The 26,717-nt window shown below is 41.8% G+C and overlaps 1 protein-coding gene across 2 annotated transcripts in view; it reads left to right on the top strand.

Moving 5' to 3' along the window:
• Positions 1–26,717, top strand: part of LOC110522031 (ectonucleotide pyrophosphatase/phosphodiesterase family member 1) — a 68,552-nt gene that overhangs the window by 28,009 nt on the left and 13,826 nt on the right. For both annotated transcript variants that reach the window (XM_021600094.2, XM_021600095.2), the window contains exons 12-22: positions 335–443; positions 2,158–2,289; positions 6,128–6,159; positions 6,304–6,431; positions 9,114–9,183; positions 18,602–18,689; positions 19,144–19,328; positions 21,017–21,056; positions 21,149–21,303; positions 23,035–23,170; positions 23,402–23,476. In XM_021600094.2, the coding sequence (XP_021455769.2) occupies positions 335–443; positions 2,158–2,289; positions 6,128–6,159; positions 6,304–6,431; positions 9,114–9,183; positions 18,602–18,689; positions 19,144–19,328; positions 21,017–21,056; positions 21,149–21,303; positions 23,035–23,170; positions 23,402–23,476 (1,150 nt within the window). The remainder of the gene's footprint in view (positions 1–334; positions 444–2,157; positions 2,290–6,127; positions 6,160–6,303; positions 6,432–9,113; positions 9,184–18,601; positions 18,690–19,143; positions 19,329–21,016; positions 21,057–21,148; positions 21,304–23,034; positions 23,171–23,401; positions 23,477–26,717) is intronic.

Genomic DNA, 26,717 nt, shown 5'->3' with positions numbered 1-26,717 from the left:
ATTGCAATATACTAGTCACGTATGCGAAAGCACTACAGTGAATACTAGTGTACTACAGTCAGATTTGCAAAAACACTACATTGAGTACTTTAAAAAATGTTTTTACCTTAATTTATACAGGTTTTTCTCATTGAGATAATGTCTCTTTTCCAAGAGAGACCTGGTCCAATAGCAGCAGGGGTAGCATACTACAGTCATCTGCAAAAACACTACATTTAATAGTACAGTAGTCTGTAAACGTCTGTAAAAACACTACAGTGAATACTGTAGTATAGTCTTTTTTCAGGCGGGAGAAAATAAATGTTATTTGAATTGAATGACTATTTGTTTGCAGGTGATTGAGGCCCTGCTGAACGTAGACAGGTTGTTGGGATTTCTAATGGACGGCCTGAAACAGAAGAACCTACACCACTGTGTCAACCTGGTGCTCCTGTCTGACCACGGTGAGCAGTGTTGCCCCAACACACAGTCAGATCACACTGTACACAGACAGTACTGTATTAGTCTGTGGTCTCTGCGATCAAAAGTAGAATCGGCATCCTTAATTTATGCACATCATTCAGATTAATGGTAGATACTGTAGGATGGGAAAGGGAATCGGCTTATTCCTTGTGGCGCAAAGGGCCTCGGAAAGGAAAAGTACAGCACAGGAGAAAAGCACTAGAAAACAATGTGGAAGCAAGGGAGGCAGAGGAAATTGATTAATTTAATGTCTTTTGATGTGAAAGATAAGTGTTGAAGTACTTCATTTTATGGCTCTGCTGTAAATCTGAAGTGATGCAATCGTGAGCATCTGCTACTCCTCAAAATGAAAGAGGTCTAGGGAAGAAAAGATGAAGTAAAGATTTTCCTCCATTCCTTAGTGAACCATAAAAGCAATGAGCTCATATCGCAAGTCGGTATCTGCCAGGTGAATGATGACAAACATCCCCAAGCTATGACATAATGGCTACATTACTGTCCTCATAACCTAGTAATCCACTATCAAACTTGCTTATGGAGTTATTTTAATTTACATGCACCAGCTTTTATTGTACTAGTAGCACAAATGACATGGCACTCAGCATCATAGTCAATATTTGCATATTATCACAAGATCCACAATATTTTTGTAGAACTCTTCCATATTACGGCGACAGGGTAGCCTAGTGGTTAGAGCGTTGGACTAGTAACCGGAAGGTTGCAAGTTCAAACCCCCGAGCTGACAAGGTACAAATCTGCAAATCTGCCCCTGAATAGGCCGTCATTGAAAATAAGAATTTGTTCTTAACTGACTTGCCTAGTTAAATAAAGGTAAAAAATGTTTTTTACCATATTGTCCTCGAAGCTATAGCCTCTGCTCTAGGGCCCTCCATTGTGGGAGTGTTTGAATGTTTACTGTCAGCCATACATACTCAGCTTTTGCTGAGACCTAGCACCTGTTGCGTGGAAATCACATGCCAGAGCAGAAACCGTTGAAAAACAAGGTCAGTGTGAACGCTGGAACACCATGACTGTGAGCTGAGCGTGAGGAAGCCAGGGAGGTTCACAGAGTAGAGGTCTGTGAAGAAGATGCTCGCAACATCTGCATTACATGTGACGTGTCTAGTCTTGTAATTATGTGTGTAAAGGATGAGACGATAGCTGCTGGCCGCTCAACTGGCCTTGTAATAAGGTCCACGTTGCAGGGTTGTAATTTTGATGTTGGGTTTGTTGGTTGGTTATATACAGCATATGGGAATATCCTTTTATTTAGGCTTTTATCACAGATGCATTGATCTTTGGGTTATTTTTAGTCATGAAAAGGTTGTCGTTTTCACATCTGCTTTTGAAATTGATTGATTATGAAATGAGGATGGAATCCTAGTATCAATAGTCAGTGTAAACAATTTCAAGTAAATAGTATGCTGACATACTGTATATGAACTTCCTCTGTTGCAGCTTTATTCTCTCTTTGAAATCTGGTACAGATAAGACCGTGTGATTATGGAGCCGTTTGAAGTCCTATACTGTCGTTTATTGTCCTACATTTCTCTCCTATTGCTCTGACTGCCCAGTTGCCAGGAACAACAATACAAACAACAGCGACTTTTCTTTATTGTTGACGTGTGTGTGTGGTGTGTGTGTGTGTGTGTGTGCGTGTGTGTGTGTGTGTGTGTGTGTGTACTGTAATTGCAGGAATGGAGGAAGCTTCCTGCAAGAAGGCTGCATTCGTGAACTCGTACCAGGACAACGTGGATGACTTCACTGTCGTCCAAGGCCCTGCTGCACGAATCCGACCCAAGAGAGTCCCTGAAGACTTCTACTCCTGTGAGTTTTTGTTGATGATAGCGTGTCACTTCCAACTGTCTTCCTACCCTTACATTGCAATGCCATCCAGTGTTACAGCTGGTTCCAATTTGCTTCCTTCCACTTGGCCCTTACCCTTTGATAATATATAACAAGATGGCGCCGATAGACATGGTCGCCCTGTTCATGGCTCCTAAGCAACTTTGCATTCCGTATTGTTTTTTGTGTTATTTCTCACCTTTATTAGCTCAGAATGTCCTTTGCATTATTATATACAGCCAGAAATAACTTTGGGATATTAGAGCGGCGGTAACTCACCGGCATTTTGATCAGAAATATGACTTTCCTGAATTGGATTCTTCAAAGTAGCCACCCTTTGCCTTGACAGCTTTGCACACCCTTGGCATTCTCTCAACCAGTTTCAAGGAGTAGTCACCTGGAATGCAGTTCAATTAACAGGTGTGCCTTGTTAAGTTAATTTGTGAAAATGACTTTCTTCTTAATGCGTTTGAGCCAATCAGTTGTGGTGTGACAAGGTAGGGGTGGTATACAGAAGATAGCCCTATTTGGTAAAATACCAAGTCCATATTATGGCAAGAACAGCTCAAATAAGCTAAGAGAAACGCCAGTCCATCATTACTTTAAGACATGAAGGTCAATCAATCCGGAACATTTCAAGAACTTTGAAAGTTTCTTCAAGTGCTGTCACAAAAAAATCCATCAAGCACTATGATGAAACTGGCTCTCCTGAAGACCGACACAGGGAATGAAGACCCAGAGTTATGTTGCAGAGGTTAAATTCATTATAGTTACTAGCCTCAGAAATTGCAGCCCAAATAAATGCTTCAGGGTTCAAGTAACAGACACATCTCAACATCAACTGTTCAGAGAAGTCTGCGTGAATCAGGCCTTCATGGTCGAATTGCTGCAAAGAAACCACTACTAAAGGACACCAATAATAAGAAGAGACTTGCTTGGGCCAAGAAACACGAGCTATGGACATTAGACCGGTGGAAATCTGTCCTTTAGTCTGATGAGTCCAAATTTGAGATTTTTGGTTCCAACTGCCGTGTCTTTGTGAGACACAGAGTAGGTGAACGGATGATCTCTGCATGTATGGTTCCCACCGTGAAGCATAGAGGAGGTGTGGGGTACTTTCTGTGATTTATTTAGAATTCAAGGCACACTTAACCAGCATGGCTACCACAGCATTCTGCAGCGATACGCCATCCCATCTGGTTTGCGCTATCATTTGTTTTTCAACAGGACAATGACCCAAAACACACCTCCAGGCTGTGGAAAGGCTATTTGACCAAGAAGGAGAGTGATGGAGTGCTGCATCAGATGACCTGGCCTCCACAATCACCTGACCTCAACCCAAATTGAGATGATTTAGGATGAGTTGGACCACAGAGTGAAGGAAAAGCAGCCAACAAGTGCTCAGCATATGTGGGAACTCTTTCAAGACTGTTGGAAAAGCATTCCAGGTGAAGAGAATGCCAAAGTGTGCAAAGCTGTCATCAAGGGAAAAGGTGGTTACTTTGAAGAATCCCAAAAATTAAATATATTTTAATAGTTTAAACACTTTTTGGTTACTGCATGATTCCATATGTGTTATTTCATAGTTTTGATGTCTTCACTATTATTCTACATTGTAGAAAATGGCAAAAATAAAGAAAAATCCTTGAATGAGTAGGTGTCAACTTTTGACTGGTACTGTATGTGGCAGGGACTCTAGACAATATCGGATTATAAAGGGGAAAACCAGCCACATCGCGGACACTGACGTCTTCATCCCACACAAGCTAAACCCCTCCTTTGCCCTCTTCGAAGGAAACACAGTGTCGCCGATGCAGGCCACCACCCCTCTCGTGGATTGTGAGCTCTCGTTCTCTGTGCCGACGTGAGTCAGACATTTAGGCGTGTTAACTTTTGCAAGGCTGAAGGCCTCCCTATTAGGGGTGGGCGGAATCCAGATTTTCATATTGTCATACCGTCTTTCTCTCACCCCAGGATATACAATATTACTGGTTTAGGACACAAGGGGGTGCCAAATAAAGCAAAAAAGCCCGGTATACAGCCCAACCCAAATCCCTAGCCCCGTCCTCAGAGCATGTGCAGACCAGCTGGCTGGAGTCTTTACGGACATATTCAATCTCTCCCTATACCTGTCTGTTGTCCCCACTTGCTTCAAGATGTCCACCATGCTCCGTAGCATTCACTTCTGTCATGAAGTGCCTTGAGAGGCTAGTTAAGGATTATATCACCTCCACCTTATCCAACACCCTAGACCCACTGTAATTTGCATACCACCCAAATAGATCCATGGACAACGCCATCGCAGTGCCCTATACTATCTGGACGAGGAATTCCTATATAAGAATGCTGTTCATTCACTACAGCTCAGTCTTCAACACCATAGTACCCTCTAAGCTCTGGGCCTTGTGTTGGAACCCCGCCCTGTACAACTGGGTCCTGGACTTCCTGACAGGCTGCCCCCATTTGGTGAGGTAGGAAACAACACCTCCACTGTGCGGATCCTCAACTCAATCATCGAGTTTGCAGACGACACAACTATGGTAGGCCTGATTACCAACAATAACGAGACAGCCTACAGGGAGGAGGTGAGGGCCCTGGTGGAGTGGCCCAGTAAAATAACCTCTCCATCAACAAAACAAAGGAGCTGATTTGTGAACTTCAGTAGGCAGCAGAGGGAGCACGCCCCCATTCACAACGACGGGCCGCAGTGGAGAAGGTGAAAAGCTTCAAGTTCTTTGGCATACACATCACTGACCATCTGAAATGGTCCACCCACACAGACAAAGTGTGGTGAAGAATGGCGCAACAGCGCCGCTTCAACCTCAGGAGGCTAAAGAAATGTGGCTTGGCCCCTAAGACCCTCAAACTAGTAAAGATAGAGAGCATCCTGTCGGGCTGTATCACCGCCTGGTACGGCAACTGCACCATCCGCAACCGCAGGGCTCTGCAGAGGGTGGTGTGGTCTGCCCAACACATTGCCGGGGGCACACTGCCTGCCCTCTAGAAAATCTACAGCACCCAGTGTCACAGGAAGGCCAAGAAGATAATCAAGGACCTCAGCCACACAAGCCTTGGTCTGTTCACCCCACTAGGTCAGTACATGTGCCTCAAAGCTGGGACAGAAGCTGTTTTTCAGTCTCTCGATCTCAAGGCCATCAAACTGATAAATAGTCACCACACCCACAAACCAACTGCTAAATAGGTGTATGCGACCAATAAAATGTGATGTTTGCAGATCTGTAAGCAATTTTAAATCCCTCGGTCTAAAAATTTGAATCTAGGCCTCCAGGGTGGCACAGTGGTCTAAGGCACTGCTTCGCAGTGCTAGCTGTGCCACCAGAGACTCTGGGTTCAAGCCCAGGCTCTGTCGGAGTCCAATGGGGTGGCGCACAATTGGCCCAGCGTCGTCCGGGTTAGGGAGGGTTTGGCCGACAGGGATATCCTTGTCTCTTCGCACACTAGCGACTCCCTGTGACGTTTCCTCCGAAACATTGGTGCGGCTGGCTTCCGGGTTGGATGTGCGTTGTGTCAAGAAGCAGTGCGGCTTGGTTGGGTTGTGTTTCGGAGGGCGCATGGCCTCTCCCGAGTCCGTACGGGAGTTGCAACGATGAGACAAGACTGTAACTACTAAAAATGTATTTTTTTAAATCTCTCTCTCTCTGTTCGAGCAGAGATGAAATCCACTTAGTGAAAACTAAGACACTCAGACCTTCCAGATCTGCAAACATAAGAACGTTGGGGCCAAGGGGAAGGCGTAAAAATGTTTTGGGACGGGGAATGACCCTTGGGTTAACAACCGTGTCTGTTTTCATTCCCTCAGTCGACTATGAAGGCCTGGTGAAGAATCTGTCGGTATGTGAAGTATTCGTGCCCCATTGATTCCTGTGTTCATAGGATGAATTGAAAATGATCTGCTTGCCTTACCTCATGTCAGACATGCCTCTCCCTCTGCCCCTTCATTGACTCTCCACTCTCCTCTTGCTGTGCGTTTTGAAGTGCAGGATCCCTGACCAGCCCATGAGGCCTTACCTAAAAGAGCACCTCCCCAAACGGATGCACTTCGCTAACAACGTGCGCATCGAGAGGGCCCATCTCTACATGAAACCTGGTTGGCAGGCAGCACTGTATGTCAAAATCCAGCGATATATTATTTTCTGTTTCTCTTTGTCTTTCTCTGAAGTCTATGCCTGATTCTCTGAAATCCCTTACCCCACTATATGTGTTATGTTTTCTTAAAACAGGACATTTTAGAGTGATCACAGAACCTGAACTGCACTTTTGGCTTTACTCTGGCATTAAGCCAAAGTAACTGTTACTGTTTAGTAACCTAAGTAAATAAGTACCCTTTCAAAGTTGCTTGAGTTAGCCTACTCATCACGGCTCAATTTAATCCGTACTGATTAGAACTACTTGTGTCCTCCACTTTAAACTTTGTGCCGACATGCACTTGTCCCTACATGCACTTTGAAAGTAGTTACAGGTACTGGCAAAATGTCATCCAACTTTATATTTCCTGCTTGTTAGGTTCAACTGTCTGTTGCAAAGAGACAATATTCGACAAGACGACTTGGAAACAATGACCCCTGAAATGTTCAACAGCTGCCACAAATTATAAGTGATAGCTTATCTTATCTTAACAGAATGCTTATTAACATACCAGAAATTAGATGTGGGCAAAGTGGTTGCCATGGACACATTATTTGTTTTTTTGCCAATGTTTGGGCAGAATTTAGGGATTTCTGAAATGGGAACGGAAAGCTTTTTCCTGTTGATCAGGTTGCCACAACTGAGGATTTGAGAGGCTATTTTAGTTTGGTTGGTTTACAGCTGTCCAATTGATAATCCCTCTATTTGAGTGTTGTATACACACTGTATGGCAGATGTACACTGAGTGTACAGAACACCTGCTCTTTCCATGACTTACAGTGCCTTGCAAAAGTATTCATCCCCTTTGGCGTTTTTCCTATTTTGTTGCATTACAACCTGTTATTGAAATAGTTTTTATGTGGAGTACATGTAATGGACATACACAAAATAGTCCAAATTGGTGAAGTGAAATGAAAAAAATAACTAGTTTCAAAAAATTCAAAAAAATACAGAACAGAAAAGTGGTGCGTGCATATGTATTCACCCCCTTTGCTATGAAGCCCCTAAATAAGATCTGGTGTAACCAGTTACCTTCAGAAATCACAGAATGTGTTAGATTGCACACAGGTGGACCTTATTTAAGTGTCACATGATCTGTGTGTGTGTGTGTATATATATATATATATATATATATATAACTGTTCTGAAAGGCCCCAGAGTCTGCAACACCACTAAGCAAGGGGCCCCACCAAGCATGCGGCACCATGAAGACCAAGGTGCTCTCCAAACAGGTCAGGGACAAAGTTGTGAAGAAGTACAGATCAGGGTTGGGTTATAAAAAAAATATCTGAAACTTTGAACATCCCAAGGAGCACCATTAAATCCATTATTAAAACATGGAAAGAATATGGCACCACAACAAAACTGCCAAGTGGGGGCCACCCACCAAAACGTATGGACCAGGCACGGAGGGCATTAATCAGAGGCAACAAAGAGACCAAAGATAACCCTGAAAGAGCTGCAAAGCTCCACAGCGGAGATTGGAGTATCTGTCCATAGGACCACTTTAAGCCGTACACTCCACAGAGCTGGGATTTACGGAAGTGACCAGAAAAAAAGCCATTGCTTAAAGAAAAAAAATAAGCACATGTTTGGTGTTCACCAAAAAGCACGTGGGAGACTCCACAAACATATGGAAGAAGGTACTCTGGTCAGATGAGACTAAAATGTAGATTTTTGGCCATCAAGGAAAACGCTATGTCTGGCGCAAACCCAACACCTCTCATCTCCCTGAGAACACCTACCCCACGGTGAAGCATGGTGGTGGCAGCATCCTGTTGTGGGGATGTTTTTCATCTGCAGCGACTGGGAAACTGGTCAGAATTAAAGGAATGATGGATGGCGCTAAATACAGGGAAATTCTTGAGGGAAACCTGTTTCCAGAGATTTGAGACTGAGATGGAGGTTCACCTTCCAGCAGGACAATGTCCCTAAGCATACTGCTTAAGCAACACTCGAGTGATTTAAGGGAAAACATTTAAATGTCTTGGAATGGCCTAGTCAAAGCCCAGACCTCAATCCAATTGAGTATCTGTGGTATGACTTAGATTGCTGTACACGCGGAACACATCCAACTTGAAGGAGCTGGAGCAGTTTTGCCTTGAAGAATGGGCAAAAATCCCAGTGGCTAGATGTGCCAAGCTTATAGAGACATGCCCCAAGAGACCTGCAGCTGTAATTGCTGCAAAAGGTGGCTCTACAAGTATTGACTTTGGGGGGGTGAATAATTATGCACGCTCAAGTTTTCTGGTTTTTTTGTCTTGTTTGTTTCACAATAAAAACTATTTTGCATCTTCAAAGTGGTAGGCATGTTATCAAATGATACAAACCGATCGATTTTAATTCCAGGATGTAAGGCAACAAAATAGGAAAAATGCCAACCGGTTGAATACTTTCGCAAGCCACTGTAGACTGACCAGGGGAATACAGGTGAAAGCTATGATTCTTGCTACCATGTTGTTGTCATGTGTTGCTGCCATGCTATGTTGTCGTCTTTAGGTCTCTCTTAATGTAGTGTCGTGTTGTCTCGTTGTGATGTAGGGTGCAACTCAATATCAGGAAGCGGTTCCTAATGTTTTTTACACTCCGTGTATAACTCTGTGGAGGTGGTTTGTCCTTTCTATGAATGTGATAATGGTTTTTCATCTCTTTCTCCACAGCCAGCCTAAAGAAATCAAGTACTGCAGTGGTGGATTCCACGGCTCGGATAACGTCTTCAAAAACATGCAGGTCAGGGGAAGGGGAGGGGAGAAGGATGTCAGCTGATACAGTGTGAAATTACAGCAGTGAATTGAAAACTTTGCATTTTTGTTTTTGCCTTAGTATACACACCTGGTTTAAATCGGCAAAGCTTGCGGATGAGTTGCTCATTTGAATCAGCTGTATATTGCTAAGGCAAAAACAAAAATCTGTGCCCCTTTGGGTCCCCAGGACCAGGATTAATTAACACTGCACGATCCACGCAATTTTTATTTGGACGTGACAAGGTTCTATGATGAAAGTACTACAGAGGTAGCCTAGCCTGGTCCCATATATGTTTGTGCTCTCTTGCCAACTCCTATGGTCATTATCATGCCAAACTGATCTGGGACCAGGCTACTACTGTGGAGCCTCAGTTGGTTGAATTATGTCAGAGATTCTTTAGGTTAAATCAAGCTATTGTTGCTGAACCCAGAGGGAACATAGAGTTGAGTGGGAAGTTTACATATACTTAGGTTGGAGTTATTAAAACTAGTTTTTCAACCACTCCCTAAATGTATTGTTAAAGTTTTGGTAAGTCGGTTAGGACATCTACTTTGTGCATAACTCAAGTTTACATACACTAAGTTGACTGTGCCTTTAACTTCTTGCGTCGAGCAATCCCGTATCCGGGAGCGTAATCATAGCCTCAAGCTCATTACCATAACGCAACGTTAACTATTCATGAAAATCGCAAATTAAATGAAAGAAATATATTCACTCACAAGCTTAGCCATTTGTTAACAACACTGTCATCTCAGATTTTCAAAATATGCTTTTCAACCATAGCTACACAAGCATTTGTAAGAGTATTGATAGCTAGCATAGCATTAAGCCTTGCATTCAGCAGGCAACATTTTCACAAAAACAAGAAAAGCATTCAAATAAAATCATTTACCTTTGAAGAACTTCGGATGTTTTCAATGAGGAGACTCTCAGTTAGATAACAAATGTTCAGTTTTTCCAAAAATATTATTTGTGTAGGAGAAATCGCTCCGTTTTGTTCATCACGTTTGGCTAAGAAAAAAAAACGAAAATTCAGTCATTACAACGCCAAACTTTTTTCCAAATTAACTCCGTAATATCGACAGAAACATGGCAAACGTCGTTTAGAATCAATCCTCAAGGTGTTTTTCACAATTCTTTTCGATGATAAATAATTCGTGGCAGTTGGGTTTCTCCTCTGAAGCAAATGGAAAAATGCACGCAGCTGGAGATTACGCAATAATTGCGAGGGAGGACACCAAGCGAGCACCTGGTAGATGTAGTGTAAAATGGTCAATCTTCCAATGATATGACTACAAATACGTCACAATGCTGCAGACACCTTGGGGAAACGACAGAAAGTGTAAGCTCATTCCTGGCGCATTCACAGCCATATAAGGAGACATTGGAACACAGCGCCTTCAGAATCTGGGGCATTTCTTGTTTGAAATTTCATCTTGGTTTCGCCTGTAGCATCAGTTCTGTGGCACTCACAGATAATATCTTAGCAGTTTTGGAAACGTCAGTGTTTTCTTTCCAAAACTGTCAATTATATGCATAGTCGAGCATCTTTTCGTGACAAAATATCTTGTTTAAAACAGGAACGTTTTTTTATTCAAAAATTAAAAGAGCGCCCCCTATATCGAAGAAGTTTTAAACAGCTTGGAAAATTCCGTAAAATGATGTCCTGGCTTTAGAAGCTTCTGATAGGCTAATTGACATAATGAGTCAATTGGAAGTGTACCTGTGGATGTATTTCAAGGCCTACCTTCAAACCCAGTGCCCCTTCTCTTGACATCATGGGAAAATCAAAAGAAATCAGCCAAGACCTCAGAAAAAAATATTCAAGTCTGGTTCCAAACACCTGAAGGTACCACGTTCATCTGTACAAACAATAGCACGCAAATATAAACACCATGGGAGGAAGCAGCCGTCATACCGCTCAGGAAGGAGACGCGTTCTGTCCCAGAACAACAGCAAAGGACCTTGTGAAGATGCTGGAGGAAACGGGTACAAAAGTATCTACAGTGGGGCAAAAACATATTTAGTCAGCCACCAAGTGTGCAAGTTCTCCCACTTAAAAAGATGCACATGGGGAAATGTCCTCCTGTCTGATACAAAAATAGAACTGTTTGGCCATAAAGACCATCTTTATGTTTGCAGGAAAAGGGGGAGGCCTGCAAGCCGAAGAACGCCATCCCAACCGTGAAGCACGGGGGTAGCAGCATCATGTTGTGAGGGTGCTTTGCTTCAGGAGGGACTGGTGCACTTCACAAAATAGATGGCATCATGAGGAAAGAAAATTATGTGGATATATGAAGCAAGATGTCAAGACATCAGTCAGGAAGTTAAAGTTTGGTCTTTCAAATGGACAATGACCCCAAGCATACTTCCACAGTTGTGGCAAAATGGCTTAAGGACATCAAAGTCAAGGTATTGGAGTGGCCATCACAAAGCCCTGACCTCAATCCTATAGAACATTTGTGGGCAGAACTGAAAAGTGTGTGCGAGCATGGAGGCCTACAAACCTGACTCAGTTACACCAGCTCTGTCAGGGGGAATGGGCCAAAATTCACCCAACTCATTGTAGGAAGTTTGTGGAAGGCTACCCAAAACATTTGACCCAAGTTAAACAATTTAAAGGCAATGCTACTAAATACTAATTGAGTGTATGTAAACTTCTGACCCGCTGGGAATGTGATGATATAAATGATTCTCTCTATTATTCTGACATTTCACATTCTTAAAATAAAGCGGTGATCCTAACTGACCTAAGACAGGGAATGTTTACTAGGATTAAATGTCAGGAATTGTGAAAACTGAGTTTAAATGTATTTGACTAAGGTGTATGTAAACTTCCGACTTCAACTGTATATGCTTTTATGAAAAGATCAGACCATCTAGACTGACTCCCCCCAGACTGAGCCTTAGTAAGTCTCTCCCGAAATAGTTCCCTGTCCTTCCATTTGGGTTATGTTATTTTCCCATGGTTAGATTTCTCCTACTTGCAAGTCTCTCCCAAAATAAGCCCAATGAAATACCATCACCTATAACAGTACAATGTCCTCCCATTCGGGTTGTGTTGTTGTGCCAGAGACATTTTTACCATGTTAGGTTTTACTCGATTTCTCCCTGGCATCTCCTTGTTCGTTTTTAGGATTTGTCTGTGTATGTTTCCGGCCTTAGAAAATCTTTCCCAAAATAAGCCAATACCATCACTTTAAACAGTATGCTTTGTTCCCTTTTGGGTTGTATTGTTACGTGGTCACGCCTGGAATGTGTTGTCGTTATTATTATCCCTGCGACTTTACTCACTCCTCTAAAAAAAAAAAAACAGGTGAATGAGTCAAATTAAAGTCTGTGCTGAAAATATATATTTTGTGTGTCTGGCTGCAGACTGGAAAAAAGATCACAAAGCAGACATGGATAGCAATTATTTTATTTAGTAGACTCCCACGTGTAGGGTTAATCTTATGATTATTTCAGTTGGTTGGTTGCTTTTCAACCCACCTTTTGGAAGGTACTTCAAATACTTAGCTATTCATCATATTCAGATGTTTACAGAATGACTGTGGTTTTGACTCCTTCGTACAGTGAGGCAAAAAAGTATTTAGTCAGCCACCAATTGTGCAACTTCTCACACTTAAAAAGATGAGGGAGGCCTGTCATTTTCATCATAGGTACACTTCAACTATGACAGACAAAATGAGAAAAAAACATCCAGAAAATCACATTGCAGGATTTTTTAAATTAATTTATTTGCAAATTATGGTGGAAAATAAGTATTTGGTCACCTACAAACAAGCAAGATTTCTGGCTCTCACAGACCTGTAACTTCTTATTTAAGAGGCTCCTCTGTCCTCCACTCGTTACCTGTATTGATGGCACTTGTTTGAACTTGTTATCAGTATAAAAGACACCTGTCCACAACCTCAAACAGTCACACTCAACTCCACTATGGCCAAGACCAAAGAGCTGTCAAAGGACACCAGAAACAAAATTGTAGACCTGCACCAGGCTGGGAAGACTGAATCTGCAATAGGTAAGCAGCATGGTTTGAAGAAATCAACTGTGGGAGCAATTATTAGAAAATGGAAGACATACAAGACCACTGATAATCTCCCTCGATCTGGGGCTCCACACAAGATCTCACCCCGTGGGGTCAAAATGATCACAAGAACGGTGAGCAAAAATCCCAGAACCACACGGGGGGACCTAGTGAATGACCTGCAGAGAGCTGGGACCAAAGTAACAAAGCCTACCATCAGTAACACACTACGCCGCCAGGGACTCAAATCCTGCAGTGCCAGACGTGTCCCCCTGCTTAAGCCAGTACATGTCCAGGCCTGTCTGAATTTTGCTAGAGAGCATTTGGATGATCCAGAAGAAGATTGGGAGAATGTCATATGGTCAGATGAAACCAAAATATAACTTTTTGGTAAAAACTCAACTCGTCGTGTTTGGAGGACAAAGAATGCTGAGTTGCATCCAAAGAACACCATACCTACTGTGAAGCATGGGGGTGGAAACATCATGCTATGGGGCTGTTTTTCTGCAAAGGGACCAGGACGACTGATCCGTGTAAAGGAAATAATGAATGGGGCCATGTATCGTGAGATTTTGAGTGAAAACCTCCTTCCATCAGCAAGGGCATTGAAGGAGTGGTTTCGTAAGAAGCATTTCAAGGTCCTGGAGTGGCCTAGCCAGTCTCCAGATCTCAACCCCATAGAAAATCTTTGGAGGGAGTTGAAAGTCCGTGTTGCCCAGCAACAGCCCCAAAACATCACTGCTCTAGAGGAGATCTGCATGCAGGAATGGGCCAAAATACCAGCAACAGTGTGTGAAAACCTTGTGAAGACGTACAGAAAACGTTTGACCTTTGTCATTGCCAACAAAGGGTATATAACAAACTATTGAGAAACTTTTGTTATTGACCAAATACTTATTTTCCACCATAATTTGCAAATAAATTCATAAGAAATCCTACAATGTGATTTTCTGGAATTTCTTTCCTCATTTTGTCTGTCATAGTTGAAGTGTACCTATGATGTAAATTACAGGCCTCTCTCATCTTTTTAAGTGGGAGAAGTTGCACAATTGGTGGCTGACTAAATACTTTTTTGCCCCACTGTATGTGGAGGGAAATTCTAACTAAATGAGATGGTTAAGATGTTAATGGGGGACTTTGAGCAGTTCTGGAACGGTTCCGGCTGACATTTGTGTACAAAGCGCTCTGAACGTCGTAGGGTCCCTTGCCTTTATACAGTGCCTTCGGAAAGTATTGAGACCCCTTGACTTTTTCCACATTTTATTATGTTACAGCCTTATTCTAAAATGTATTACATAAAAAAATGTCCTCCTCATTCTACACACAATACCCTATAATGACAAAACAAAAACATTAAAAAATAATCTAAAAATAAAAAATATACCTTATTTACCTTTTGCTATGAGACTCAAAATTGAGCTCAGGTGCATCCTGTTTCCATTGATCATCCTTGAGATGTTTCTACAACTTGATTGGAGTCCACCTGTGGTAAATTCAATTGATTGGACATGTTTTGGAAAGGCACACACCTGTCTATATAAGGTCCCACAGTTGACAGTGCATGTCACAGCAAAAACCAAGCCATGAGGTCAAAGGAATTGTCCGAAGAGCTCCAAGACAGGATTGTGTCGCCACAGATCTGGGAAAGGATACCAAAAACATTTCTGCAGCATTGAAGGTCCCCAAAGAACACAGTGGCCTCTTATTCTTAAATGGAAGATGTTTGGATCCTCCAAGAGCTGGCCACCCGGCCAAACTGAGCAATCGGGGAGAGGTCAGGGAGGTGACCAAGAACCTGATGGTAACTCTGACAGAGTTCCTCTGGAAATGGGAGAACCTTCCAGAAGGACAACCATCTCTGCAGCACTCCACCAATCAGGCCTTTATGGTATAGTGGTCAGACGGAAGCCACTCCTCAGTAAAAGGCACATGACAGCCCGCTTGGAGTTTGCCAAAAGGCACCTGAAGACTCCAGTGGCGGATGGTGACTTGAGACATTTCGGAGTATGGGAGACCATGGTATAGGCACAGAACGCATTGAGACAAGTGTCTTTCAAATGTCGTCAAATAATTTTAACCTAAAGCATTTAATAAAGACATTTATGGTACAATATTATGGGGAAGGGATCACAGCAGTGATTGCATGAGGGAGGGTATGAGTTAAGGTGTTCAGAGGCTTGACTTCAGTGCAGGACAGGATTTGATTGGGAAGACAAAAAACAATAACACAACACACTACACAGTTAGACAAAAGAGCTACGAATGAGTTAGTCCAAGCAAGGAGTAAAATCATTGATGTGTAATAATGTGATTGTGTATGTGATTGACTCTACATATAGTAATGAGGGAAAATGTTCCTAATCAATAATGAACCCATTCAAACTGCAGCTACCTTATATTTGTTCATATAAATTATATTTAGACTAGATCAGGAGGGGGATTTCCTCTACCCAGACACATAGACAACAACTGATAGACAATAGAACTCACAGGGCTGAGCTTGCGTTATGCATGTTTGCATCATTCTGGCCTATGCAACTGTAGGCCTTAAAACATTTACTCACATCTGTCGTCACAATTATGTTGATTTGATTAATTTTGGCTTAAAATCGTATAGGCAGCCTAGCCAACCCAATTTAGAATATAATCAACATTTGATCACATTCACATTTTTTCCTGACACACAAATGGACTATAAATTACCAATTAGTTACCCTGACCAGACGGACTGGGCGCATAGGCTGTATGCAGCTGCTCTTATTAGTAGTCTACAGTTGATCAGATGGAAAAATTCTCATTTTCATCCCATACAGCATGTCAGATTTCTAATGTTTAGGTATAGCCTAGGCTGCTGCAACATTTGTCATGAGTTTTTGCGTGTCTGTCCGGAGGGATTGTGTTATCTTTGCAAAATAAATACCGGAGGAAAGTGGAAAGCCTACTTCAGCGCACGTGGGGGAAAAAATGCACTGCGTCTCCCTCTCTCTTTAATCTAATTTTTAATGGATGATATGATTGTAGCAATCAAATCATTAGGAATTATTTTCGACATCCCAGAAAAGACAATCAAAAGTTCAAGATGTTCAGCAAGTAAGACATCGTAACGTGCAATTACCTCTGCAGGTTGATTGTTATTGCCCTTGTTGGCGGAACTTGCTCCTTCGTCGTTTCCTCTAAAAGCAAGTTCTTGCATGCCTAAAAACGCAGTGGCGTTGATAAGCCACTTCCAAACATTGCTGCGTCTTCTTACTTTCTTGTGTTGCGCAGTTCAAACCCGCAGACCTTCGTCATAATCGATGCAGCTTGAATCGGATGTGGGCATTTATATGCTCCCTTTTGTTCTGCTGTTTGCTTAACGATCAATGTTCTTCAGGTCACTGTACCCACCTTTCAGGTCACTGTACCCACCTTTCGACCAAAAAGCAGGCAAGGCCAGCAATACAGGCGGCTTGATGAAAGGCTCCCTGTTAACCAGATATACTTTTGATACCAGTTGGTAATGAATGCCCTCACTCTTTCATTCTTCATGAAACTGATCTCAGGCAGAGGTCAGCCCTCACTTTTAATTCGCACCTTTTCCGTACACTCCATAGAATGAAAGGGGTTCTTTAACAAAAAGTCTGCAACATTTTTGGCAGCATTGGCCACTCTGGCGGAGAAAGCTATCAGCGCAAGTGTGCAGTTATCAGGTGGGTACAGCTAGCTACTGAAGTTAGCAAGACACATTTGTAAATTATAATTTGTTCTTAACTGACTTGCCTATTTAAATAAAGGTTAAATAAAATAAACATTTAAATAATTGCACTAACTGGACACACAAATAAAGAACAATAATATCCCCAAAATGCTCAACTATCACTCTTCACTCTTAATCTCTGTCCAGCAATGTCACCAAGCTTCTCAACACATAGAACCCATAATGCTCTGTGGCACAATCCCAACACAACACATTTGCTCGTTCTCTGATCCTAATTCTATGATTGAATGGAAAACATGTCAGTTCATATTGCAAAAGCTTTGATTGGTTGGAGGACATCCTCCGGAAGTGGTTATAATTACCATGTATGTCTATGGAAGGGGGTGAGGCCTACAAGCCTCCTGGGTTTTGTATTGAAATCAATGTAGCCAGAGAAGGTCGGAAGCTAGCTCTCCTCCGTTTAAACCATGGTGCTAGCCCAGACAGTGTTGTTGAAGTTACACTGTTTTGCAATGGTTTACTATATTTTAATAAATTATTAGTGACTTAGATTGAAGGCTGTAATCGCTGCCAAATGTTCTCCAACAAAGTACCTAGTAAATGTTTTTTTATACATGTGCAAACATAAAAAAAACTGTTTTTGCTTCATTCGTTGAGAGCCCAACGACAAAAGATACCATGGCCTTTTATAGCAAAGACACACCCCCTTCAGTCTACATGACAAACAACAGATGTATGGAATGGGTCACAAGGTTACTAATAATTCACAGCAAACAGTATCTGCTGTAAATGCTGTCCTCATTGTGTAGAGACAAGGGTCTGGCCCCGAGCCATCTCTCCCTGGTACCTTCCAGTCAGGCACACAGACACTAATCATGCTAGGGAATGCGGTCTTTATCACCAATCCATCGTAAATCCACTGTCAGTGTTAAATCTTCTAGAGGCCCACTTTCAGTAGAACACACAGACATGAGTGTTCTAACAACCCCTTATTATGTTGCATAAAACAACCATTTGATGCAATTACAGTATTATAACATAATCTTGCAATTTTGCTCTCACATAGAATTGAAAGAAGACCATTTTGTCTTGGTTACCAAGAGATTAAGTCACTTTGTGCATAAAGCTGAAAGGTGTAACAAGTCTGAACACATTTCAATGGCGTCTCTGCGCTCCTCAGTGGATGTTTAGGAGAAAATTCCCTGTCAGTTACATTAAATAGTCCAATATTGCACTGTCACTAAGTATGATCATATTTATTATAAGCAATGTGAAATCTTAGTTACTTGTTTAATTAGATTTTTACTATATTTAGAAAGACTTTAAGGCAATTCAAGCCCTATTGCCCCACTTTTGTTGAATAGGGAAAAAATCTTATTTTCATAACATTTGAACTATTTACTTGAGCTTGTGTGTTCAGCAACAAAAAAAATAATAATCCAGAAGGCTGAGTTTCAGACCTTTTGTAAAACTATGCAACATTACCAGTTATTGTTTATGGCTATATCATAAATTATTTAGGCGAAAATAAAAATGTAGCACATGCAAAAGGTTAATTGGGGTTCAGCGTTGTTTTTTTTGTTGCTATATACATTACACATGTTTACTCCACTGTTATGAATAGCATGTGTCAATTATTCTTGTGAAAGTGCATTAATTTTGTTTATGTATTTTTTTAGACCATTTTCATTGGTTATGGACCAGGGCTGAAATACAAGACTAACGTTGCACCTTTTGAAAACATTGAAGTCTACAACCTCCTGTGTGGTAAGCCTGTTAGTCAATGGACTGTTTAACATGGGCGCAGGGGGCAATGTCCTCTTGCATAACTAGAAAAGATTAGCCTGGGTGGCAGTCTGTTTCTTCTCTTGCCAACAGAGTGGAACAATATCTAAACATACTGGTAACAAGGCTAAGAAAGGATTGCTTTTCTAAAGTTAAACCATTCCAGCAGCCAATCAATCTGGTTTTACACTCATTATGACGTAATTTCAACCACTTTTATGCAGAACTCGGAGTCCACTTTTCTATTTCTCAACATTGTGATAAGTTTCAAAGAGGATGTACCAGTTCAGCAGGTGCGAGTGCGTAGTCCATAGTCCCAACACTGCACCCGCCATCTGCAAGACACACTGCTGTTATGTACAGTTAGCTAACTAAGTTAGAGAAAATACCTTTTCAAGTCTCATCTCTTTTTTTTCTCTTTCTCTCTGCCTGTCAGATTTGTTGGACATTCCCCCTGCTCCTAACAACGGGACCCACGGGAGTCTGAACCACCTGCTGAAGAACCCTCCCCACCTCCCTGTGTACCCAGCTGAGCTCTCCTCTGACTCCACCTGTGAGGCGAGTGGCCCTGCCCCTTCTGACAATCTGGGCTGCAGCTGCAGCGTCCGCACCAAAGCAGCGGTACGACCAGGGAGTACAGTCGGGGGTGGTAATCAAACTCACATCCTCCCTAATGTAGCAGGGATGGGATGGGAGGGGTCAGAGGGTCTGTCCTGTCATTCACTTCTCTGGGATATGTGGGACGCTAGCGTCCACCTAGCCAACGGCCAGTGAAATTGCAGGGCACCAAATTCAAAACAACAGATCTCATAATTAAAATTCCTCAAATATACAAGTATTATACACCATTTTAAAGGTAACCTTCTCATTAATCCAGGCACAGTGTCTGATTTCAAAAAGGCTTTACTGCGAAAGCACACCTTGCGATTATGTTAGGTCAGCACCTAGCCACAGAAAACATAGCCATTTTCAAATGAAGGAGAGGTGTCACAAAAGACAGAAATAGCGTTAAAATGAATCACTAATCTTTGATCTTCACCGGATGGCACCCCCAGGACTCCATGTTAGACAACAAATGTGTGTTTTGTTCGATAATGTTCATCTTTTTGTGCAAAAACCTCATTTGAAATGGGTGTGTTATGTTTAGAAATGCATTGTGTCAAACAAACATCCGGTGAAAGTGCAGAAAGCCACATCAAATTACAGAAATACTCATAATAAACATTGATAAAAGATAAAAGTGTTACGCATGGAATTATAGATAAACTTCTCCTTAATGCAACCGCTTTGTCAGATTTCAAAAAGGCTTTACGGCGAAAGCACACCTTGCGATTATGTTAGGTCAGCACCTAGCCACAGAAAAACACAGCCATTTTCCAAAGAAGGAGAGGTGTCACACAAGTCAGAAATAGCGTTATAAATATTAACTTACCTTTGATGATCTTCATCGGAATGCACTCCCAGGAATCCCAGTTCCACAATAAATGTTTGTTTTGTTCAATGAAGTCCATCATTTGTCTAAATACCTCCTTTTTGTTCTCGCGTTTAGCCCAGTAATCCAAATGCTCAATGCGCGATCGCTTAGTTCAGACAAAATCAAAAAGGTTATATTACAGTTCGTAGAAACATGTCAAACGATGTATAGAATCAATCTTTAGGATGTTCATAAATCTTCAATAATTTTTCAACCGGACAATTCCTTTGTCTTTAGAAATGAAAAGGAACGCAGCTAACCCTCACGGCCACGCGCATGACTCCGCTCATGGCATTCTGCCAGACACCTGGTTCAAACAGCACTTATTCGCTCTACCTTCACAGTAGAAGCCTGAAACAAGGTTATAAAGACTGTTGACATCCAGTGGAAGCCTTAGGAAGTGCAATATGACCCCATAGACACTGTATATTGGTATAGGCAAAGACTTGAAAACCTACAAACCTCAGATTTCCCACTTCCTGGTTGGATATTTTTCTCAAGTTTTGGCCTGCCATATGAGTTCTGTTATACTTACAGACATCATTCAAACAGTTTTTAGAAACTTCAGAGTGTTTTCTATCTAAATCGAGTAATTATATGCATATTCTAGCTTTTGGGCCTGAGTAGCAGGCAGTTTGCTCTGGGCACCTTATTCATCCAAGCTACTCAATACTGCCCCCGAGTCCCAAAGAAGTTAATGCTCCAAATCCTCAGTATTAATCATACTTATCCTCACTTTGTATGATTGATAACCCAGCAGCACTCATTAGAAGGACTTAAGTTGACTGATTGAAACACAGGAGACCCACTAACATGCTGAAAATGCCTGTTTCAGGAGAAGACTATGAACAGGCAACTCATCAAGGCTAATTCCAGTGAGTACACACTGTTGTCTATTTTTAATAGCGTAATCATGGATCTATTTTGTTATAGATTTCATTTTTAATCAAGCCCTCCCTTCCCTCAGATTCCGGAGCCAAGGCTCTTCACCTACCGTATGGAATCCCTCGAGTTCTCCAGGAGAATGCAGACTACTGCGTCCTTCACCACGCCGACTACGTCAACGGTTACAGCAAAGATATTCTCATGCCGTTATGGGTCGCCTATACAATTAACCCACTGGTGAGTCGTTTTCTTCTTGTGTGAGCGACCGGTGTTCATACCATGGTGTGTGTTAGCCTGCTAAACTAAACCCAAGGTATTAGCTCCGGGGAGCTAATGTAAGTCTTCAGAATCTTAACAAATGTTTCCCATCATGCAAACGTAGTTCTGAACCATCTCTGAACCATTACACTTTCTTTTATGTCTAAAGATAGATAGATAGCGTGTCGTGTTGGAGATGCATTGGCTGTATTTGCTGCTCTCTTGTTAGTGTTTTGGCTAGGACATGAAAGAGGTTGTAAAGCTGTGTATGAAGTGCTGGTGTGAACGGCTGAGCTGCCGCCCAGACCCTGCTAGCTGGCTGTAGATCTTCTCCACTCGTGCTGGCTTTCACAGCATCTTGTGTTACTCATTATGTGGTGAGAACCTCACCATAAATCAGTACTGAGAGCTGATTTTAATGGAGAAAGGACGTCTCTCTATAGTATATATTTTTCTTTAACTATCTCAGGCTTTCGCAACATCCTCCTTTTATTCCATTTACTATCTGTCTAAAAGGACGGAACAACTACATGATGTAATTTTTTTGTTGTTGTGCTTTTATTAACTAAGCAAGCAGAAAAGCACTATCATACACTGAGTATATAAAACATGAATCCTTAAAAGTCTATTGACACGCCATAAGTAGCATAATAAAAAAATCTCCATCAGTATAAGCTAGAGAGATTTTTGCATGGACTACGTCTCAATCCACTGCATCTGCCAATGTCGGCCTTCCACATCTGTGGTGGAAGATAGCCGAGCTACAGCGGTGTTTACTAGACCATGAGACACGGCTGTAGCGTCCGAATGATCTACAAACTGTTAAGACTACTCTATGGAAACGGGAGACTCTCACGAACACGATGGTGTTCTCCGTTTTGCTCTACAACCCCCACAAATGTCACGGGACTCTTCTGAAGGTAGACAAACGGATGGAAGATATAGGACAGACACTTCAAAACCTTATTCCTTAGGATTTATTTTGACTGTCTTTTTTTGAATTTATGAATGTGTTATTAAATGCATTTCCATGGGCTATAAGTATTGTTTTGATACCTAAAAGGTTCCTAAAATTCGAAATCAAATAGCTAAATTATCCGTCGTATGACCATCCTGAAATAATTCAATATGTTATCTTCGTACTTTTAGAGGTTTTAAGAACACCTGCTCGTTCCATGGCATAGACCGACCAGGTGAAAGCTATGAACCCTTATTAATGTCACTTGTTCACTCCACTTCAGTCTGTGTAGATGAAGGGGAAGAGACAGGTTGAAGAAAGATTAAGACATTATACCATAGACATGGATTTTGTATCTGTGCCATTCAGATGGTGAATGGGCAAGACAAAATATTTAAGTGCCTTTTTAAAATGGGTATGGTATTAGGTGCCAGGCGCACTGATTTGTGTCAAGAACTGCAACGCTACTGGGTTTTTCACGCTCAACAGTTTCCAGTGTGTATCAAGAATGGTCCACAACCCAAAGGACATCTAGCCAACATGACACAACTGGGAGAATCATTGGAGTCAACATGGGCCAAAATCCCTGTGGAATACTTTTGACACCTTGTATAGGGCAAAAAGGTGGTGACGAAAGAAACCAACTCCACACAACTTGTACATGATCTCAAGAACTGGAATCATTAAGCAGAAATAGTGTCTCTAGCACAACCTTTTTCTATGTCTCTCTCTCTCCCCGTCTCTCCTATCAGAACAATGTCCAGCCACTGAGTCCAGTAGCAGAGGCATGTGTCCGTACAGATGTCCGTGTGGCACCGCTCTCTAGTCAGAACTGTGTCAGATACAGGGATAACCCTGCCCTGTCCTACGGCCTACTGCATTCACCCAGTAAGTACATAAGGATGTTTTTTGTTTGTTAGACCCCTATCACCTATCACCTCCCTCACACCCTTTGGTAAATACCACATTAGTGTACATGCGTAGCCAGCTGTGCAGCAGCTGCCAATGCTTGATCAGGAATGTCTCATAAAAATTTTAAAGACCAGTTGATAATTAAAGTTTTTAAAGTGTCTGCGTTTATTTAAGTTAGAGATTTTATGTTAATGTTTCTTTATGCAGATCTGGGTGCCAATGGAACAGAGGCAGAGTCATTACTTACCAGCAACATGGTGCCCATGTATCCTGCCTTTAAAGGTGAGCAGGTCAGGCTAGCTGGCAAAGAGACAGAAAAGTATCCAGTGCTATGCAATAGCTCAAACACTCAATAGGGTATTTTTGTTTTCTTATGGAGATGAAGCTTCAGGAAATAACTTTCCACAGAAGGGATTTAGGACTAGCCATCAGGACAGTGTCTCTTTGCATGATGTATGTATTAGAGGTTGACCGATTAATCGGCATGGCCGTTTTTATTTGGGCCGATTTTCAAGTTTTCATAACAATCGGTAATCTGCATTTCTGGGCGCCGATTATGGCCGATTACATTGCACTCCACGCGGAGACTGCGTGGCAGACTGACCACCTGTTACGCGAGTCCAGCAAGGAGCCAAGGTAAGTTGCTAGCTAGCATTAAACATATCTTGTAAAAAACAATGAACCTTAACATAACTAGAGATTAACTACACATGGTTGATGATATTACTAGTTTAACTAGCTTGTCCTGCATTGCAAATAATCAATGCGGTGCCTGTTAATTTATCATCGAATCACAGCCTACTTAGCCAAATGAGTGATGAATTAAGAAGTGTATTCGTGAAAAAAGCACTGTTGCACCAATGTACCTAACCATAAACATAAATGCCTTTCTTAAAATCAACACAAAAGTAATATTTTTAAACCTGCATATTAAGAAATGCATGTTAGCAGGCAATATTAAGTAGGGAAATTGTGTCACTTCTCTTGTGTTCCAGTGCAAGCAGAGTCTGGATATACAGTGGGGCAAAATAGTATTTAGTCAGCCACCAATTGTGCAAGTTCTCCCACTTAAAAAGATGAAAGAGGCATGTAATTTTCATCATAGGTACACTTTAACTATGACAGACAAAATGAGAAAAAAAATCCAGAAAATCACATTGTAGGATTTTTAATTAATTTATTTGCAAATTATGGTGGAAAATAAGTATTTGGTCAATAACAAAAGTTTATCTCAATATTTTGTTATATACCCTTTATTGGCAATGACAGAGGTCAAATGTTTTCTGTAAGTCTTCACAAGGTTTTCACACACTTGCTGGTATTTTGGCCCATTCCTCCATGCAGATCTCCTCTAGAGCAGTGATGTTTTGGGGCTGTTGCTGGGCAACACGGACTTTCAACTCCCTCCAAAGATTTTCTATGGGGTTGAGATCTGGAGACAGGCTAGGCCACTCCAGGACTTTGAAATGCTTCTTACGAAACCACTCCTTCATTGCCCGGGTTGTGTGTTTGGGATCATTGTCATGCTGAAAGACCCAGCCACGTTTCATCTTCAATGCCCTTGCTGATGGAAGGAGGTTTTCACTCAAAATCTCACGATACATGGCCCCATTCATTCTTTCCTTTACACGGATCAGTCGTCCTGGTCCTTTTGCAGAAAAACAGCCCCAAAGCATGATGTTTCCACCCCCATGCTTCACAGTAGGTATGGTTTTCTTTGAATGCAACTCAGCATTCTTTGTCCTCCAAACACGACGAGTTGAGGTTTTACCAAGAAGTTATATTTTGGTTTCATATCTGACCATATGACATTCTCCCAATCTTTTTCTGGATCATCCAAATGCTCTCTAGCAAACTTCAGACGGGCCTGGACATGTACTGGCTTAAGCAGGGGGACACATCCCCCCCCCCCCCCGTGTGGTTCTGGGATTTTTCTCACCGTTCTTGTGATCATTTTGACCCCACGGGGTGAGATCTTGTGTAGAGCCCCAGATTGAGGGAGAGTATCAGTGGTCTCGTATGTCTTCCATTTCCTAATAATTGCTCCCACAGTTGATTTCTTCAAACCAAGCTGCTTACCTATTGCAGATTCAGTCTTCCCAGCCTGGTGCAGGTCTACAATTTTTGTTTCTGGTGTCCTTTGACAGCTCTTTGGTCTTGGCCATAGTGGAGTTTGGAGTGTGACTGTTTGAGGTTGTGGACAGGTGTCTTTTTATACTGATAACAAGTTCAAACAGGTGCCATTAATACAGGTAACGAGTGGAGGACAGAGGAGCCTCTTAAAGAAGAAGTTACAGTTCTCTTGAGAGCCAGAAATCTTGCTTGTTTGTAGGTGACCAAATACTTATTTTCCACCATAATTTTCAAATAAATTCATTAAAAATCCTACAATGTGATTTTCTGGATTTGTTTCTCATTTTTTCTGTCATAGTTGAAGTGTACCTATGATGAAAATTACAGGCCTCTCTCGTCTTTTTAAGAGGGAGAACTTGCACAATTGGTGGCTGACTAAATACTTTTTTTGCCCCACTGTAGGACTCTTTTTTTACTGTGGATATAGATACTTTTGTATCTGTTTCCTCCAGCATCTTCACAAGGTCCTTTGCTGTTGTTCTGGGATTGATTTGCACTTTTCGCACCAATGTACGTTAATCTCTAGGAGATAGAACTCGTCTCCTTCCTGAGCGGTATGACGGCTCCGTGGTCCCATGGTGTTTATACTTGCGTACTATTGTTTGTACAGCTGAATGTCGTACCTTCAGGCGTTTGGAAATTGCTCCCAAGGATGAACCCTTGTGGAGGTCTACAAATGTTTTTTCCGAGGTCTTGGCTGATTTCTTTTGATTTTCCCATGATGTCAAGAAAAGAGGCACTGAGTTTGAAGGTAGCCCTCGAAATACATCCACAGGGACACCTCCAATTGACTAAAATTATTTCAAATAGCCTATCAGAAGCTTCTAAAGCCATGACATCATTTTCTGGAATTTTCCAAGCTGTTTAATGGCACAGTCAACTTAGTGCATGTAAACTTCTGACCCACTGTAATTGTGATACAGTGAATTATAAGTGAAATAATCTGTCTGTAAACAATTGTTGGAAAAATTACTTGTGTCATGCACAAAGTAGATGTCCTTACCGACTTGCCAACACTAGTTTATTAACAATAAATTTATGGAGTGGTTGAAAAACGAGTTTTAATGGCTCCAACCTAAGTGTATGTTAACTTCCGACTTCAACTGTATGTGTCTTGATTCGATGAGGTTCAGGTCATCCACAAAGGCCCAGGAGTTGGATAGCGTATCATCTGATGCACCATTGACGTGAGCCACGAATACATTTGGACCAATTGTTGTGCCCTGGGGGAGGCCATAGGAGAGTTATTGGGCCCAGAGTTATTGAGTCTCATGGTATTTTGTCACTTGGCTACGGACGGAATGGAAGTTACAAATCCATGGCATGATCTCTGGTCTGACAGATACTTGCAATGGTGTGATCCACAAGATCAAAGACCTTGTTTTAGTCT

Source organism: Oncorhynchus mykiss, chromosome 4, assembly GCF_013265735.2.
Source record: "Oncorhynchus mykiss isolate Arlee chromosome 4, USDA_OmykA_1.1, whole genome shotgun sequence".
Taxonomy (NCBI): Eukaryota; Metazoa; Chordata; class Actinopteri; order Salmoniformes; family Salmonidae; genus Oncorhynchus; species Oncorhynchus mykiss.
This window is presented reverse-complemented; position numbering and strand designations above follow the sequence as displayed.